At 38.6% G+C, this 19,663-nt stretch overlaps 1 protein-coding gene across 1 annotated transcript in view; it reads right to left on the reverse strand.

Annotated features, from left to right (window-relative positions):
• OTOG (otogelin) overlaps window positions 1-19,663 on the reverse strand; it is a 92,189-nt gene that overhangs the window by 18,367 nt on the left and 54,159 nt on the right. Inside the window, exons 30-37 of the mRNA XM_026793191.2 lie at window positions 18,046-18,324; window positions 10,737-10,854; window positions 9,983-10,062; window positions 5,854-9,575; window positions 5,039-5,207; window positions 4,070-4,206; window positions 2,778-2,867; window positions 2,224-2,407 (exon numbers count right to left, since the gene is read on the reverse strand). Of these exons, the coding sequence (XP_026648992.2) occupies window positions 2,224-2,407; window positions 2,778-2,867; window positions 4,070-4,206; window positions 5,039-5,207; window positions 5,854-9,575; window positions 9,983-10,062; window positions 10,737-10,854; window positions 18,046-18,324 (4,779 nt within the window). The remainder of the gene's footprint in view (window positions 1-2,223; window positions 2,408-2,777; window positions 2,868-4,069; window positions 4,207-5,038; window positions 5,208-5,853; window positions 9,576-9,982; window positions 10,063-10,736; window positions 10,855-18,045; window positions 18,325-19,663) is intronic.

The raw sequence follows: 19,663 nt of genomic DNA on the forward strand, positions 1-19,663 counted from the left end.
ACCATAAAATATCAAGATGCTTATGTGATACCAGAAGGCAGCATCATATTTTGCTTTCTGTTTTAACTAAAATAGTAAGAAATTTTGAAACACTTTGGAGCAAAAGGAGCAACTTAACATGGACGGTGACTGTGGTCAGCAAAGAACATTCAAGTATTGCAGTAGTCTCCTCAGAATATCCTTTAAAAACCAGTAGATAGAGAAAAGCAGAATGATGGATCAGACCCCATTCCATCTTAATCAGTTTCTGAGACTTTTGTATCAGGCTTCTAGAGTGTTTTCTTCCATTGGCTCCACAAGAATCATCCTAATTCTTTATACGTTCAAAACAGTTTTTGTGGATTCCACTCCTTTCTAAAGAACTGGTCTGTTTTACCATTTTTAGCAATTCTAGATGACAATCAGTGATACAGCAACAGGCTTTCAAGGAGTAAAACAGCTTTCCAAACTGTGTCTGATTGAACCTTTTGAGTCTGTATTTGCAACACAGACAGGAAGTACATGATGGTTCTGAAAGACTTCAAAGGATTGCTGTCAAGTCAGGGACATCTTTTCTCACTTCTCTTACCCATTGACAAGGAGGTTTAAAACGGCAAAACTAAAACTCCACATTTTTCTTGGCAGGATCTGGTTGCAACTAGAACTGACATGCTTTAAAGCTTTATCACAAGTTTTGCTATAGAAATGTCAATGTTCCCCTCCCACATCACCCATCTCCCACCCCAGCTCTTCAACAGCTGCCACATTTGCCCAATCCTTGCACTGTCAAAGACACTGTTGTTTCTGGATCCTTCCATAGGATGCTTATGCTACAAACCTGTAATGGTCTTCTCAGTTTTTACCATTTCCATGAAACTGAGACATCAAGACCTACCAATACAGCAGTTCAGCTAAAAGATGAAAGAATACTGCTGAGAAAGCATGCTGCTAGTATTTGCACCAATGCAGAAAGCACAAAAAGGAGTTTAGGCTGGACTAATTCACCCTGAAAAGATGCAGTACAACGAGCTCATTTGAGGCAGGCTGTGCAAGTGGCACCAGCCAGCACTGTGCAGGCAGACAGGCAGAGAACATTCCGGTCAGATGTGAACACCAGAAATACACAGCACATTCCCTGAAGAAGTTGTACTTGCAACACCATCCACAGAAATGTGTTGTCATCTAGTCAAAATGCCTTGTAAACCAGGAACATGATGTTCCCAATCCTCCCTACCACAGTAAGCAAACAGGTAAAGGCAAAAGAGATTCTCTGGATAACTTGAATCAGGCTTATTATAAAGATCTACTATCTTGTCTTTTTTCTGTTTTATCTAATTACAGTACCAATTAGCCAAACACAGTGAGAACAATACCGAAAACAGAAGTTAGGGCAAATAAGAGATAATCCAATTTTAATATGGCGTAAACTCAAACTCCCTTTGTGAGAAGCACATTTCTGTCAGCAGGACTGGAAACTGGACTGAGCTATTCCTGGTATTTGATACTGAGCTACAGGCATTTGCCCTTTCTGAAACTGGAAAGATATCCACTGTAATTATATGATCTCCTTAATCCTGATTTCCAGCTTCAATTTACAGTGCAAATTTACAGATAAATTTACAGACGCAGCTACCAAAGTGGGGACTTATATCAGCAAATACAAACTTGAAAAAGCTGTAACACCACCAGCTTATTCAAGGCTGTACTTTTTAGAAAAAATTAAAGCAAGGGAACACAGACCTAACAGTGCAGACCTAACAGTGCAGTGCACATAACAGACGTAACACAATGCAACATTATTAAAAAATTCCCTCTAAAGTATTTTCTTCAACAGTTAAACTAACATTAGTTCTCTGAAGTTTACATTCCCCGGGAGTTCTGACCTTTAGAAACTGAAAATAGCATGTACTACTTCCTATCAGATGGCTATCAAACCCTAAATCTGTAGATGACCATATTTGAAATCATGGACTTTGATCTGTCTTGCTTATTTGGGTTTGGCTACTGCAATCATGCCTATGGTTCAAACAGAAGCAACCCTGTGGGCAAAGACTGATGAGAGGAATAAACACAAACACAATTTCAGCAATAAACAAAATTAGCAATAGATTAATTCTAATAAGATCTTAAAATTTGCAGTGATCTGCAATACATTTTTGGGACAGACCTTGCAATAAATAATTTATATAATTAGGAAAATGTGTCCCTAGCAAAGCATCTGAAAGTCTTTATTTCTTTACTTACCACATAGTCCCAAAGCTCTTGGTTCTCTGGTATTATTCAACTCAATAATCATCACACCTGTGTTGTGAAACCACTGAATTCTGATTTTTGTTGGGGTCTCAACTGCATACTTGAAGCCTGAATCTTCAACTTTGTATCCATATTTTCTAACAGTAGGCCAAGCAGATCTTGAATTTACTGTTATCTAAACAACACACAAAGAAGAGAGATTAATGCTTTGGAAGAAGAACTAAGGCCATATTTTTGACAGCTTAGGAATTTAAGTCCTAATTAATTTCAAATGCAGTCAGGATTTTCTTCATAAAGGTAATACAGGTACAAAAGGTATGAACAATTTATGTGTCTTACTCTGAGTCTTATCTCATTAACTACCCTTGGATCACAGTTTGGCTCTTTGAATTTACCAGGAGAAATTTACTTAATTACAAAATTGGAACAGTTAATCATAAAACCTATGGTGTTCTGCTCTACTCCTTGGTATCCACATGAGGAGGCAGCTGACTGCAGAAATAAGGTGTTACCTAAAGGAAAATAAAACCCCTCAAAATACTTACTTTTCTGCTTAAACGATTGATAATAATTTGATTTGATACATAAGTTAGGTTCAACATTGCGAGGCACAAAGAAGTTGAATTTGAATTACTCTGTGGAGAAAAGAAAAATACATCACCCACAGCCATGATGTGAAAAATCTGAATTGGTGGCTTACTGGTTTTAGGTACGAGGATATTACGGATTTTGGGAGATTATACTATTAAGAGAGGAAAACCACTGGTGATTGTAGTTTCAAGTCATGACTACAGAGTTTCTCTGGATAAACAAACAAAATACTATGACCTCATTGTTTCCACCAACTGCGCTATATTATAAAATCTTGAAATTAAAACTGAAATACAGGTTTTCAGGGAAAAAATCTTATGGTGGACTAGCTGCTTGGACAAAAAAATACAAACTACATAGCTGAAGGTCAGCAAGAATGAGACTGGGAATGATGAATCTGTATGATATGCACAGCACAGAAATAATGGATCAGGAACAAATGCACACTTCCTGAGCTACGTAAGGGTGAATAAAACAGAAGGTATTGAATACAAGAGGAAATCAAATCTGAACATCACAAACACAGTCTTCATATCATTCATATTGAGCTTCTGAAATTAACTTCCATTAGGTGAAACCTGGAACCAAACTTTCCAATAGACATTTATGTAGACATCCAATGACCTCGCCTTCACAGGAGAGACTGGAGTTAAGGGGAGTTTTGAAAAGACTCACAAGAAATGAACTTCTCATGACAAAAGCCAACCACACTACCCCATCAGACAAGATTCCCCATTAGGCTTTCTCTCTCACTCCTGTGCCAGAAACTTGGAATGCACAGGCTGGTCCTATTCAGTCTGGCATTCCTACAGTCTTTTATGGCCCTGAAGATGGGCGTTTCCAGCCCACGTTTGTCCATATGAACACAGATAAAAATCCTGCATTGAAAGAGACTGGTGGTACACTGGTACAACTGTGGTGGTATTGGTAATAAGACAGCACTCACAGAAGTGACTAATGATGTAAATCCACTTGATCTCTCATCACCTTGTCCATATTACACATACCACAGGACAACATGGACCTACCTCTCATCTTCCAGCTCTTTCACCAGGAACTATGCATTTACAGCCAGGAGTTAGAGTGTCATACAATTCATAAGCATTATGAAATGCAAGCACAATTAATAGATATTGCACAGAAGTGAAACATAACCACAATATAAAGTATTTTTATGCTCTTGCCTTTCAGATACATCTTATTAGCAGTACCAAACACCTTTTGTTAGCTGATAAATGTTAGTTACCATTCTACAGTCAAGGACATGGATGGTTATAGTTTCATCTGGAGTTTGACTAACAATGTAGGATGCTTCTTTGAATAAAGCCAAATGATTTCCATCATAGGTTACAAAGCTCAGATCAGAGAAAATGGTGCAACGACCTAAGAAAAAACAAAAGGAAATGTATTTTCTAACTTACTTTATCATTTCAGTAAATCTTACAACATATGAAGATTAACAAATTTCATAAGATGAACTAGCTTACTAAGATGTTCATATATGCAGCACATATTTGATACAGGTGCATCTTTGTAAATGGACAGCAGAATCAAATTCTGCATATTTGCAGAGGGGCAACCTGCAGACCTCTGCAATCAGCTATTTCCTTACAGTTCTTGCCAACAAACGTTTGAAATTTTTAGAACCCCCAAACTAAAAAAAAAAAAAATCATGAGTGACAGGACATCATGCCAGATGCATAGATCCCCTGTAGCCTTATTCCTAAGTTTCATTTTTCCTGAGTCTTATTGCTAAAGCTTTTGTGTTTCAGTGGGCTTGGAGTCCTATTCCAAGTTATTTCAAACTCTAAAGCCTAAGCAGAAGTTCCAATTGCTAACAGAGTCCCTAGACTACTAACAGGAGTAGTTAACAGTCTAGGAAATCTTTTCATGCTGAAGTAGTTAAAAAAAGAACCAAAAAAACCTGTATTGATTAGGTATTCCCTGATTAGAGAGATGACAAGATGTGTCTAAGTCAGACCTGAACATATCCACTGCAGATACATAATGCTGAGTATGTTAAAAGAGCATTTTTATTTTATTTCCCCAAATATAAAACTACACTTATAAATTTCCTTCAACAATGAGTAACCCAAAAAATGTGCATCTTTTAATTCTATGCTATGGTATATAAGTGTCAGTTCTTACCCTTCTTACACATGCATTGAATTATTACCTGAACGCACTTCAAAAGTACTGCAGAATTAAAACTTACATGCACATTCCCACTTTGGGCAGCATTTGTCACCATTTGTTTGAGTAGCAAATCCTAAAACTCCACAGCTGGGTTGAGTAGCATTGTATGGGCAGTTCTGTGACTTATTAATCTGGATCAGCTGTCCATCCAAACAAATGTGCTTTATGCACTCACTCTCTGTGATTGGCTAAGGCAGATTCAATAAAAGACAGAGGTTACCATTCATAACAAATTAGTATCACAATATTGTATAGTTTTTGTTGAAAAAGGGATTCACATTCTTCAGGCACAGAATCACTCACTGATCACCATGATGCTGATGAAGCTACAAGCAAAGAGCATCTTTGAAAACCTGACCATTCTGAGGATAGACTAACATTGCTGACCTACAGTAAAGATGAGAACAGCACTTCTGAATTTTTAACTTTTTTCATTGTAAAGTCGAGAAGCTAAAATGTGGAAGGAAATAAGCAGGAGTGGTAATAGGGGTGTTTGGGTGTTTGGAAAAATGTGCTTTAAAGAGGGTAACGACACAAAACACGGACACTGGACATTATGAAACTTCTTTTTTGTCAAAAACCCCATTCTTGTAACAATCGCACTCAGAAAACTGAGGCCTGAAGTGTAGTAAAACATTTAGAAAAAAATATTTTGCATAATTAAGTTATCCAAGGTTTCAGATATAATGGGTAACAATCAGGGTCCCTTGTTTGATACAGATATTTTAAATCCTAAAGATCAAGGCATGGCTCACTATTTTATATTTTAATCAGTGTGTAGAAGTAACTAAGACATGTTCCAAAGCAGGCAGGGAATTATTTATATCTACTCACTGTACAAGTTTGAAGAGTTGCTGTTTCTTGAGGCAACATAAAAGGTGATGCTGCAGCTCCTGCCATGGTTCCAGCTATTGTCAGTCCATCAGAAAATGTTGTAGTCAAGCCATGAAGTGTTTTGGTGGATGAAGTAAATGAGGAAACTGATGGAGCTGCTGTGTCATTTGGATGATCAGGTATCATTAGCAGTGAGCTCACAGATGGTGTTTGCATCTCAGATGTTACTTCAAATTTTGAAGTTTGAGTAGTACTGACTGATGATGGAGCTATAGAAGAAAACACTTTTGATTCAGCAGGTGAACGTGCAGTGGACAGAACTGAAGTTGTGTTTGTGAAATACAGAGGGTAAAATTGAGGTGCAACAGTAGTACCCTGAGGAAGGACAGACTGGAATCCTGTCATTAATTCTGACTCTTCAGACTTCACTGTGTCAAGGGCCATGGCTCCTTTTGCTTCTGAAGTATCAGAAGGAGAGCTGGAGACAGGCTCTGTGGCTGCTGCTGCTGTGCCTGAGGCTGCCAACGCAGTGCTGAGGCTTTGCCCAGCGCTGCTCATCCCTGGAGAGGCTGAAGCTGCCACTGAGGAATGGGCCTCAGGGGACAAGGCTGTCCTTGGCAGGGTCATGGAGCTGGAGGGGGTGGCTGAAGGTGTGACCTGCTTAGCCAACACCACAGCTCCCTCTGTACCACCTTCCCTTGATGTGGAGCCCAAAGCGATAGGAACGTCTCTTGTTCCTGGTGGCAAAACCATTGAAGAGGTTGATTGAGAATCCGATGAAGGTGATGCTTCAAGTGTTTGTCTTGAATCAAGGGATTTAGTAAATGTGGTTTCCTGTGTGAATTTGAGATCTGTAGCTGTCTTTTGCGTGGAAAATGAAGGAATTGGTTCTTTTTTAATTGTTGTTGAAGAAGAGGAAGTGGCAAGCACTTCTGGTGAGAAAGGGGGAAATTTGGTGTCAAAAATCAAGTCAGCTGTTGCTCTAGCTGGGACTGTAGGGTGCAAAACAGTTCTTGATACAAGTGGCTGTGTAACCGCATCAGTTAAATGCAAATATTTCTCAGTTGGTAAAATAACTTTGGTAGGACCTACTGAGGTAGGTAACACGCTTGAATGAGAGCCTTCAGGCAGTGAGGTCTTTAAGGAAGTCAGTTCCACTGTAGCTTCAGTTGTGCTGAAGACAGGCTGTGGCTGACCAGGGGATTCTGTTAGTGATTCTGCAGGATACTGGTGAACTTGGCTTGTCAATGAAAGTTCAGAGGTCTGATGGCCAAGTTCTGCAGTCTTCTGAGTAGCATAAGGTGGTATAACAGTGGTCCTTGTGGTCTGTAGCAAAGGTTTAGCTCCTGAAGATGTCGGCAAGGAGAAGGGGCCTGCTGAAGGTGGAGGCAGGGATGGCTGAGCTGCAGCTGCTGGAATTTTCACTGCTTCTGTCACACTTTGGACTGCAGGTTTTAATGCTGTAGAAACCATTTTAGTTTCTACTGAATATTTAGACGTGGTTGTTACTTCTGGTAGCAGTTGTGTTAAAGGTGAAGAAACTAATTTATCTCCTAGATACTGAGAGGTGGAGAAAGTGTGAGAAGACATTGTCACTGGAAGTGCAACAGAAGGGGACAGAGAGGACTTTTCTTTGCCTGTCATTATTTTTTTAGTTATTATGACCTGACTGCTAAATTCAGAGGTTGTGGAGAATGTGGCATCAGTGATATTCACTAGTGATTTTTCATCTGGTACTGTTGTTATTGAACTTGATTCTAATAAAGAAGATAAAATAGAGAAAGTTGGGACGGGAGAGGTCTTTTCTGTTAACACAGATTTTCCTATAGTTGTTCTAGGATATAAAGAGGTTATTTCATGGGATGTACTCTTGGGACTCAGAGTTGTCAGCAATGCTTCTTTTCCATCTGAGGGTAGTGAAGGAAGAGAAATGTTTAAAGAAATTAGAGAACCTGATGGTGGAGAAGACAAAGCAGATGGCTTTCCAGTAGAGATGGTAGTAATACTTTCTACTTGTGATTTACCAGGCAGTGTTGCCAACAATGTGGTTTCAGTCCCACTAAGGAGAGCAAGTGGAGATCCAGTGATGGATGTTCTTTGAGGTGATTCACTTTCTGTAGCTACAAAAGGAGCTGTGGTGGTTTCCTTGGTTTTCGTTGCTGATGTTGGAACACTATCTGAATACGTTGGACGACTTGTCTTCACTGTACTTGAAACAAGAGCAGATTTGTATTCAGTAGATATTTTTCCAGAAAACAAAGTTGACTTTGTTGCTATTTCAAAAGGGGACGTTAATTTGGATGTTACCTTAACAGACAAAGGAGTCACACTGCTAGTCTCAGCCATGACAGGATATTTAGTGTATAATGTAGTCAGGAACTCAGTTGTGTTTAGAATCTTGTGTAAGGGATATCCTGCAGTTGAAACAGTTTTAAATGTTTTTTTTAATTCACCTGAAGCTGGAGAAGCAGGAATAGGAGCAGACACTGCAGGTCTCTTTGTAGAAAGAATGAAGGATTTCTCAGTACTAGAACCAGGATGTGGTGAATATGGAGGGAAATAGGAACTTGACGTATGCTCCACAGGAGATGTTATTTTTGGGATTTCCTTTTTATGAGTTGTAAATGATAAGAAAGTTGTTTCTGATGATCTCTCTTGGGTTTGTAGAGTTGTCATCTTTGGACCTAGAGTTGTAGTGACAAGAACCTCTGGAGGACCAGTCAGGTGTTGAACCATTCCAAGAGGAGGTCCTGTCGTTGTCTTTCCTATTGAAACAGGTGGCGTGGATGTTGGTGAAAATGCAGTCTTGTCACTCTGTTTGGTTAAAACAGCTGGTGCTCCTGTTGTTGCTGAAGACACTGGCTTTAACAAAGATGAAGTAGTGAGCGTAGGAGAAAATGATGTCACTGTAACATTAGCTGCTGTGGTAAGAGACTGTTGTACGCTTATTTTTGTCCCTTCTGAAGCTCCTGTTAAGTTTACTGATGGTGTATATGAAGGCACTTCCACAGGTGATGTAGGAAGCTGTGGCACATATGCAGTAGTTTTTTCTGTTATTGATTCAAATGAACTGGGTGTAGATGTTGTAAGTCCTTCTGGTTTTACTTGTGCTCCTTTCGTGGGAAGTGTTCTTGTGGCCATTTCTGATAACTCCATTATTTTAGTTTTGACTGGCATTTCTGTTGTTCTAAGTGATGCCCCAGTAAAAACAGAAGTAGCAACTGGTTTGCTCTCTGCTTCTGTTCTTGTGGTGACTGCAGGTGTAGCCGTTGCTGTCTGAGGTTCTGTAACCCTGAGCACTTTAGTGGAGCCACTACTGATCAGCTGTATCCTTGTGGAAGTTTCTGAACTGGCAGCAGAGGGAAACAAAGGAGAAATGTCAACAGAAGCAGACAAGCTTACATAAGATTTTGTTGTCCCTGTGGTTGCTGTAGTGCTTCTCCCAGATGTCGTTTCTGTTGACTGTGAAGAAATAGTTGGCAATAAAGTTACAGCTGGAAGCGTTTTGTTGGATGTAATAGCCAAAATTTCCAGTTTCTCTGTGGTTGCTGTGAGTTGCAATTTTGTAGCAAGTGTTGTTTCCCTGTCCTTTGCTTCAGGCACAGGAAATGAAGTTACTTCTTCACTGATCACTGCTAAACTTGCACTTGGTGTTAAATGTGGAACTGCTGGGGTTTGGATGCTGAGAATCAAAGGTGGGCTGTCGTCTGCAGGTTCAATGCCTGAAAACAGACACAAGAGAACAGCCTGAAATTGGTGAATAATTATAGTGATGGAGCCACCAGAGTTCTAGGTTAAATGGTATAACTGATCTTTTCAATAGCCTGTAAACTTCTAAAACTCATAGACGAATTTAAAAATAAATTCTTTAAATCATTTGCTTGACATCTAATGTTACTGAAACATTTTATGAAGAAAGAACAACTTTCTTAGTTTAAAATTTGTCTCATATATTTGAGGAACTAAATTATTTTAGCTAAAATGTATGTTTAGTGAGCTGAAGGCTCACATAACTAAGGTCACAGTTACACAAAGGCAGCGATATTTAAAATTATGACTAAAGAACTAAATAATTATTAAGCTAAGTCTAATATATGATATACATATATATATAAGTTTTCAGACATACAGTCCTCAAAATACACGCATCTTTGAGTGATTTCATCCAGCAACATGTTGAGAGGACAGGCAGGGATGCATCCTTCCACTCTAAAAGAAAAACAAGTAGTATTAACCAATCAAATAGTATCTTCTGAATCAAGAATTCAATTGCAGAAAAAGAATCTATATATAAATTATAAGCAGACAGTCTGGTACACCTGAGTGTACTCCTTCAAAATGTCACTGCCATGGCTTCCACTCCCTCCCAGATCTAAGGGAAAACATGAACTCTGTGACACTCAGCTTTTGAAATGAACAGTCACAGGTTCAAGAGTGAATGCTACTGCTATAACAAATACCCAATATTTTTATATGTCAAAGTCTGCACGTCAGTTTTACCAGATTTAGCACAAATTTCACATCACAGGAAAAAGCAAGGCCAGATATAGCTGCTGCAATGACATAATGGAAAAGCAAGGGCACAACTGTTTGAAACAAAATTGTGATAACCTCTCTTCATTAATGCTCTGTAATACTCCCAAAATGAAAGTTACAAATATAGCAGTCATTTCAGAACCTGACAGTACACTAAAGGCTGAAATGTCATGTTTATGTAGCTGCAGCAGCAGGTTTTATTCCATTTATTTCCTCTTTCACTTAACTTCCTACCAATGCTTACAGTCCTGGTATGTTAAGTCTACATTTGGGCCTTGTATTCCTATTATCCTGCTTAAGTGTCTTGCCTAAACTACACACTTATCCATAAAAATACAGACACTTACTTTGGTACAGTCTGACAGTTTTTTCCCAAAGGGTCTCTGCACGTCTTGAAGCAAGGGCTTGTGCAGGCATCATAACGCCATTCGCACGTGGAACGGGACAGAAGCTTAAATTTGACATCTGAAAACCAACACAGATCTGTTACTCTTGCATTCCTTTCAGCACTCACAGATACACATCAGTAAGAGGCGTGCCCTACATTTACTGTAGCATCTACACACATAGTGTTTATTGAAGGACTTTCAAGTCACACTACAGAAACACAAATTCAAATGCACTCCAGCCCTCCCACACCTCCACACAGAACAGTTCCCTGCACAAAGCTGGGTTAGCCCAGTGGCTCTTCCAACACCTGCAAGATTTACATGCTATATCTGGATTTCAGTCCCTGCACTATGAGAGCCCACCCCAGCTCTTCTAGCAGCAGCCAGGGCAAGGCAGTGACATTTCCTGTACATTCATGCCTGCAGAAGACAACCATCATCTTATAACAATCCCTTCTAAACTGGTAAACCTGAGCTCAGAGCAATGTTGTTCAGAGCCTACAAAGAGCAACTGCTCTAGAACAATGTTTACATTAAGCACCAGAAAAAAAAAAAAAAGGCAGTTAATAACTTAGAAAGAAGTTCCATTTTTGTGGGGGTTTGAAGTGTTTTTTAAGTTTTCCTGATCTTTGCTTGACTGAGATACAAGGAGTAGCCCTTTTACAGCTTCTTGAAGACAGTCAAGTTTTCCATGAAGATACTGAAAAATTTTTATTCCTGCAATTTAGGGAATCTGCACTTATTATTAATTATCACTATCATTATTAAATGTTAATGGCTTCACTTAAAATAAAAATAATTCTCTTAAAGACAGAAATCAAACTCAGACAAAAGGGTGTGTATGTTGCCATCTAGTGTTACCCCTTCTACACCTCATTTTATCCAGGAATGTAATTTGTCACTCCTTTTAAAAACATAATTCTTATGACAGTTAAAAATGCATTTCTTATGTTCTCATAAGAAGATAAGTACAAGTGACTGAATTCTTCTGTGATCCCTTCCATTGACACCAATGTAAGTTACATAAATCTAATGGAGGAAGGGAATTTTTGCCATACATTTTATTGACTGATCTATGAGGTCTTGTATGCATAGACTCATGGAGCGGTAAGGTTTAAGGACAAAAGAAAATACATACCAGAAATACAAGGTTTAAGGACAAAAAGAAAATACATGGCAGAAAGACAAAACATTTCAGAGACAGGCTGGCACGGGCAATCACCAAAAGTAGTGATAACAGAACATAAATCCAAGTTGAATCTAGGAAATCTCATTCATTAGTCTACCCTAGATTAAGTAAGGAGACAAATCCATAACTTTTAACTCTGGCCACAGAACTCACCATTAACCATAGAATAAATTTCAAACACAATAAAAGTACAAGCCTGCAGAAGACAGACTGCAACCTGATGAAGAATGACAGGTTCTCAATTTAGCAGAACGGTGGCCATGAATTAACACTTCCAAATGCTGGGATTAACATACCATCTCCCATTCTCCAAATGAACCTTGACTTTTATGAAATGATAGCCACAGTTTCCTCAAGGTTTCCTACAGACTAAGCTCACAGAGTTTGGTGGTGTTGCATGCCTTGGTAGGATTTGGGGTGAATCTCCACATAAATGCACAGCATTTGCTGAGTGCTTCATAAATGCTGCCTTCAGTCAAAAATGAAGTCATGCTTGTTCACAAATTTTGTCTCTACTTCTACAAAAAGAACTGTGGGCAACAAAGAATTTGTAAACTTGGTAATTAAAAATTTCTTTCAAAGAGCTGTAGAAAATTAAATGGACATTTAATTTTCCAGTCAAGGGATTTTAGACAATGGAGTATGCAAGGCCAAGTTGTACCAGTGTTTTTTAGTGTGCAAACTACATTAAAGAGCACACCAAATCACCACAGCAAGAGTTGAGTATTTGTATGAATTGTTTTCCCTTTTTTTAAGAAAGTTTTCAGGATGTCTCTGTAAACCCATAAGGTATGAGGATATCTGTGCTTTTTTATGAATTGTGGAAAAATTCTTTAGAATATTAAGAAAACATCAGTTGAATAATTCCTCATATTTAGAGTTTTCACTAATGTCAACCTAACTTCTGGAATGCCTCAGCATCCCAAGGATCAGGCCACTGTAAAACAAAACAAAATGAAGACAAAAAACCTGCTCTGCACTGGTGCAGCCTCACCTCAAGCCCTGTGTACAGTTTTGGTCGCCACAATATAAAAAGGGACAGTCAGGTGTTAGAGAGTGCCCAAAAGAGCAATGAGGATGGTGAAGGGCCTTGAGAGGAAGCCACATGAGGAATGGCTGAGGTCACTTGGTCTGTTCAGCCACCTCCACCACATGCTTCCCATTTTTTTAATACTTAAATTCCCCTTCCAGCAACCAGTAACACGAGCTTACTGCAGCCTGAGCACCAGCAGAGCTCCCTCACCACGGAACAATGATTTGCACTTTACACACAATGAATCAAGCTTCTCGCACCAGGCATGTGCTCCTCAAAAGGATTTGTCATGGCATCTGGAGACAGCCATGTGTCTCCTTGTCCAGCCTAGCAGCATTTGCCTCCTGTTGACAGGGTGACACAGCAAATGCTCCCCAAAGTGGTGACGGATGTCCTGGGTGACAGTGGCCCCAGCTGGGCGATGTGCCAGCTGAGCCCACAGTTCTCTTACCCAACATGAGCTGGCACATCAAAATAGAGAAACCCCTTGTGGGAGCACAGGTATGAACATGGCCAAAGACAATAGATTAAAAGGTATTTGCCAACTCCATTGCTTTCACGTCTTCTTGAACATCAGAGAAGCATCTTCTTCCCTGCAATTTATGATTTTCTTCTTCATGGCTTTCAAAAATAAAACTGGGATGACAACAGCAGTTGCTACCATTTAATGAAGATTTCTGATATTTTATCACTGACAGACCATGAGGTTCTGCTGAGCCACAAGTGCCTTTCTCAGTAACTTGGCCACTTCTTTTTGTGAGTTGACAATTTTTACTGTTCACAAGCACCTGAATTTTCTGTGCTGACCTTCGTGTCACAGGGACAAAATCTGCCATTGTAAGAATCTCCATAATATAAACAATTCCAATTTATGCTCAAAAAATGGCTATTTACTTGAAAATAGACCCTACAACTTGAAATGGTCCAGTGTTAATAAAATGCTCTATTTAAAATAAACATCTAAAAAATAATTTGAAAAATAATGTATTTGGATTTTCATTCTTACCTGATGCCTTTTTTTTTTTTTTGTTACTTTAATACAAATTTCATTAAAAATCTAGTAGGCACAAAAATTGCTTTAGAATTAGTTCTATTTATAATGGAGGCAAAACTCTGCTTGGTAACTTAGATTGCCTGTCTCTTGAGTTACAATTTTAGAAACATGAAATCCTATCTACCCACTTAGCACACTCAAATGAATAACAAACCCTGCTCATGACTTCTAAGTTTCTGCAATGAGAAATGTAAGCAAATATCACTGGAAAAACCAAACTTTGTGCCCAGCCAAAACATCACTGGAAGCAGAGTGCAATTACCTAACTCTTGTCCAAGTACGGCTCAGTTTGCTATTTCAATGTTAACGCAACTCTTTCATCTCCTCCTACTTATACAGCCAAAAATGGCAGGTCAAATGTTTGTGTTTGCAGCATAAAAAGGAAAGATGTTATCGTACAGAAAGCTCATTCTGATTGCAGGAGCTATGAGGCAGGTGTGTTCAGTGGCACACATGGGAGTTGCAGGTACAGCAGCAGTTGCTCAGCATTTTCCAGCCCCACGTCATGAACTTTTGGGCCAACAAAGCACACGAGCTCAAATTAAACTCAACAGCACCTCATTATGAGTGAATCAGGACACTCCAGAAAATTAATTCTACTGATGGAAGGGGATTAGAGTAAATTGATGTTAAAGTAGTCAGTAGTACCGTGTAAAACTGACTAAAGGTAAAGAGATGGTCTTTAAAAAACTTTTTTGCTAAAGTTAAATTAATTTTCAGTTTTGCACCATGTTTCTGAATGTGACTGAGTTAATTAAAATACAAAGATTAAAAGCGCTCTCTGTCAAACTTAAACACTGAAAAATGCCTCTGTGCAGTGGGCCTATACTTAGTGCATCTCGATATTTCAATTTTAGCTAAAAAATTCTCTCTAAAACAGGCCTTGTATTTACAGCAAGTTAGCTATTACAGCACATAACTTGCATTATTTAATACTTTGCTGCAGAATTTATATGGGGCAAGCCACATTTTCATAACAGACATAACAATAATTCATAGTGATCCTAAATAGGTGACAATTATATGAATGATAAAAGGTAACCAGTTTGAGCATATTATTTTTTAAAAGGGTAAGAAAAGAGCAGCTACGCCCATAAAAAGGTCATAAATTTCCTACATAAAATGATTTCCCAACAATCTCAAATGGGAATTGATGGCTCTAACATGACACCTTTGTGATTGTCCATCTTGTAAGAGTAAGAGTATTCTTTCTTTTGACAGAATGCATACCAATCTGCCAGCAAAATAATTCCTGAATAGAATGCAAAAATGTATTTTCTTGTAAATAAGTATACACTACATATCAAAATTCAGTTTTCTACTCAACTTGCTCAAATGTTTGTGAGAGCAGGAGAGCAGAACAAGCAAAGTATAATGAAAATAACCAAATTTCCAAGCTGATGACTTCACATGGCAAACACTTCCCAGCCTTGGTGTCTCCCAACATGACAATATTTATTGCGATGAAACTGGAAAAAGTGACTCGTCAGCTGACTTTAAACAGACGTGTGTCTACCACTGTGGTGATCAGGTCACTTCAAATTCTTCCTTTTGCATGTGCGTCACCGAGCACGAAGAAGTCTCATGAGGAGCTTTCTGGCCAAGGGGATTTACGGGGCCTATTATTCTGCTCCTGATATTTATCCTCTGATTCCGCAGGAATAGCTGCTCCCGGTTCAAGAGTTTCTGATCTAATATGCAAAGCATTTACAATAGTCAGCAGGAAACCCAATACGCTTTTGCCTGCGCACTCTGGAGCTGGTGTAACTTTTCCATTAACTTAAACAAATGCTGCTGTATTTTTAGACCATGTAATTACCCTACATCAGCAGGCTGGCCCTTGTGAGAGCACACTGGAGAAAGATTGGAGCCCTATGCTCCTCTGCTTATAAAACTCTGAAACCCAAGCCCTCGGATGTGGTGATTAATGAAATAGCTCTCGATCATTTGATCTGATCCCACTTGCTGAGGTAAATTGTTTTAGTTTTCCATCGGCATAAATAGGATTTTTTGGTATAATGACTGAAGGATAAAGACTTCACACTTGAAAAGACATACCATTCTGTGTTAATGGACGACCACTGAGAATTGGAACATGCTTTAACCTTCTTCATTCCTCCCCCAAAGATAAAAGACCAAGGAGATATTTTTATGTCCCAAAAAAGTGCCTTGCTTGAAATGCTGTACGAACATCCTGGTAATAGCATTAGCCCTCTAATTCTGCCGCTCAAAACCCTCAACAGCTCTGTGATTACAAGCATTTGTCAAGAGGCAACAGGCATTTAGCAATGACAAAATCTGTCATTTTTCTGAAGTTGGAGTGTGCCAGTCAACAGCTGCATTAGGCTGTCAGCGTAACGTACTGCAAAACATGGGCAGATTCACAATGACACCATTAACACTTTAATTCAGTGTTTTGATAACACGAAGCTCCAAGAGGCATACAGTTGGCCTCTTCTGTCACAGAAATCAGAGGTTGCTTCAGGTTTGTCTGTGCCACAATTCAGCACGGTCACCGCAAAACATGGCCAGGCCATGCTTTATTTGATACAGTATTTCATTTTCTTTCTTTGATTGTAAAATACACTTCAGTTTCAGAGAATGAACAACTGACTTTAAAACATGGTATTGCCAGGAACACATTAAAATACTTCTGCTAAATAAATAAACAAATAGTTAATGCATTTAAAATTACAGTACAATAAAATTTTTAGAACATAATCACTTGCAGTAATTTTGCAATTATATATACTACACTTGGTTTCAGCAAGTAATAGTTGTCACTGAATTTCATAAATGAATGTTTGATGTATCTAATGTGTTAAGGCAAGTAAAAGCTAAAGCAGAGAATAGTTACATGAATAATTTGTTTTGCTTTATTTTATACACTGATATAACTTGCATGTTTTTCCTGACCTCCAAAGTCACCTTCATTTCAGTGCATGGTTCCACTTGTTTAAGAATGTAAAAATGGTAATTCTTATAATTTCTTTTCCTTGCTGATAGAAAAACACGAACAAAAAACAAACAAACACAACAAACAGAACTTGAAATAGCTTGAATTACATTAATTTTTTAGTGCGGTTTTATCATCAGCTCTTGTAGGGTCAACATCTGCGGCCAGCTCCTAAGAAATGACCCTCAGAGTGAATATCTTCTTCATTTCTGATCCTCATGTCTCAGTGGAATGTAACTACTATGGGAATGGGAATCTCACAAGTAGGTAGAAACACCCTCACAGCAGTCTGTTTTGTATTCAAAAGCTGTATCTGTTGAAGCAACATCAGGGAAATGAACACCTGTATCCCAAAGGAGGAGTGAATATCCCCAGCTACATGATGACTGAAACACTAGTGGTTAACACCCCAACAGACACAGCATCTCTGAGTGTGTAGTCAATAAAAACCAAGCTATTTTTCAGGAGAAAATGAGGTTTGGAAGGTGTAGCCTACAGGCCATGTCCTTAGCACTGGAAGACATTACTCCTGATGAGGCCACAGGGTTAGCAAAGAGAATTCACTGTACAGAAATCTCTCTCTTGGCAACAGACAAAGAGAGAAAATGTTGCCCACACACCTTAAATTTTAGAGATCTGTTCTTTTCTATTCCCTTTGTGAAGCCATTATTTATGAGTATGAATGCTCTACTCCTAAAGAATTTTCTTACCATCTCCACAGCAAATATTGCCCAGAAAATATACACTAGGATATGTATTTCCAAATCCATTTGGTTCATTAAAAAAAAAAAAAAGTGTGCTAAGCTATTTAAAAAGTCTGTTAAGCTAATTATTCACAAGAAAATAGAATCTCATCTTCACTACAATGCTCAGGGAAAATATTTTGAGCCTGGATGTCCCAGAATTCCCACAGTTCCCAGTAACACAGGGGGAGAGGTAAGCAATCTCATCACCTCTGAAAATAACACCACCATTTAGCCTGGATTTGCCCAGGGAGAAAACTGCTGTTCATACCATTGAAGTGTAATTACCTACCTACAAGTTTAAAAAGGGTTGACAGTCTGAACTCCTCTGAATGATGGTACTTCAAAAGCCCAACTGAAGAGGCTGAAATGTGGATGAAGAATCCTGGTTTTGCAAATGACTCAAAGGAACTGTATCCTGACAGCCATGTGTTCTTGTGAATGACAAACGTAGATCTGTTGTGAAAATCTTCTGATTTTTTCCATTTAGAAACAACAAGAGTATTATTGGAGGCCAGCTGAAGAAAATAATTTGGTCTCTCAGCTGTTTCAAATGAAATCAAGCTGGAATCTGAAAAAATAAAACAGAAGAGAGCACACAGAACTTGTTTATTTGCTGATAAATGCATCATAAACCAAGTTCATTCTGATGTACCACTACTGACTCTAGTAGCATGAGGAATGAAAATTGGCTTTGGCCTTACCAGTGAAAACAGCCTGAATCTTATGAGAAAATGCACTATTTATGGATTGCAGAGTGCTAGATTTTGATGATTATTAAGTTTTCTAAATACTCTACAGATTCCAACAGGAATACAAAGAGATTGAGACATTTGCCCACACCAGGATGAAGGAATATAGCCCTGCAGTCAAGCAGAACTTAATTTACAGTCTTTACTAAGCCATTTGTTTAATAAAAACTTTAACTCCATCTAACTGGGTTTAAAAGTAACATTTGCCATCAGGAATTGATAGCTTAAAAGCTCAGCCTTTCATTAAAAATAAATTACAAAACTGTATTTTGCATTCAGCTCTCTAGCTCTCCCTTTAAGAACAGTACAGCAAAGTCTTTTTTCTGGCAAATGTTCCCTCATGATACCTTACCCTGCAGTGTTTCTGATTTCAAGCAGCCTCTGCACAGCCAATTGCAGGGCATCAGATCTTGAGCCTGTCACAGGCATCTGTTGCTCACAGAATTACTTCATTCTATTTTGCTGTAAACTCTGCTAGTCTCTTGAAAACAGCCATTAATCTACTGTAAAATCAACTAACCCTCCAGGACTGGCTAGCATTTCTTAAAAAAAAAAAGCTTAGAAAACAAATGATCTCTATTAAAAGGATATATTATCACATTCTGGCGTAACACTTCTGGAAGACCACCTTGTTTTCTGAGCATAAAAGCTTCAGATAATCTGAAAAACCTAGCAGTACTAGTGAATGCCTTTTTATGAATTGTCTGTAGCAAGCAGCTCTTTGATAAGTAACAAAGGACAGTCAGCGTGATTTTTAACACCTGCTGTACAGCCAATCAGTGCATTAATACCCCAAACTCTCCATTGTCCAGGAATGCCTGAAACTGGTAAGACATGCATTGTGCTGAGTTATCAAAGAGGCATGAAAGTCCTATAATGATACAGAACATTGATTGTGCAAATTCCTCATGACCAAATGATGAAATTTCATTTGCTCAAATTGGTCCATAAGGCACAAACTCTATTTGCCAGGTTAAATTCCGAGCAAGAGATTTTTATAGGGGAACAGAACAGTAAGACTGACCTTCCCTTTCCAAACATAAATTGAACACAATGTACAAGTGCCTCAAAACTATGACTAATAAAAGAAATCTATCCCCAGAGATTCTGTTACATGAGCTCTTGTGTCAGTTCTACAGACAGCAGTTGTAGTAATCA

The sequence above is a fragment of the Zonotrichia albicollis genome, chromosome 6 (genome assembly GCF_047830755.1).
Source record: "Zonotrichia albicollis isolate bZonAlb1 chromosome 6, bZonAlb1.hap1, whole genome shotgun sequence".
Taxonomy (NCBI): domain Eukaryota; kingdom Metazoa; phylum Chordata; class Aves; order Passeriformes; family Passerellidae; genus Zonotrichia; species Zonotrichia albicollis.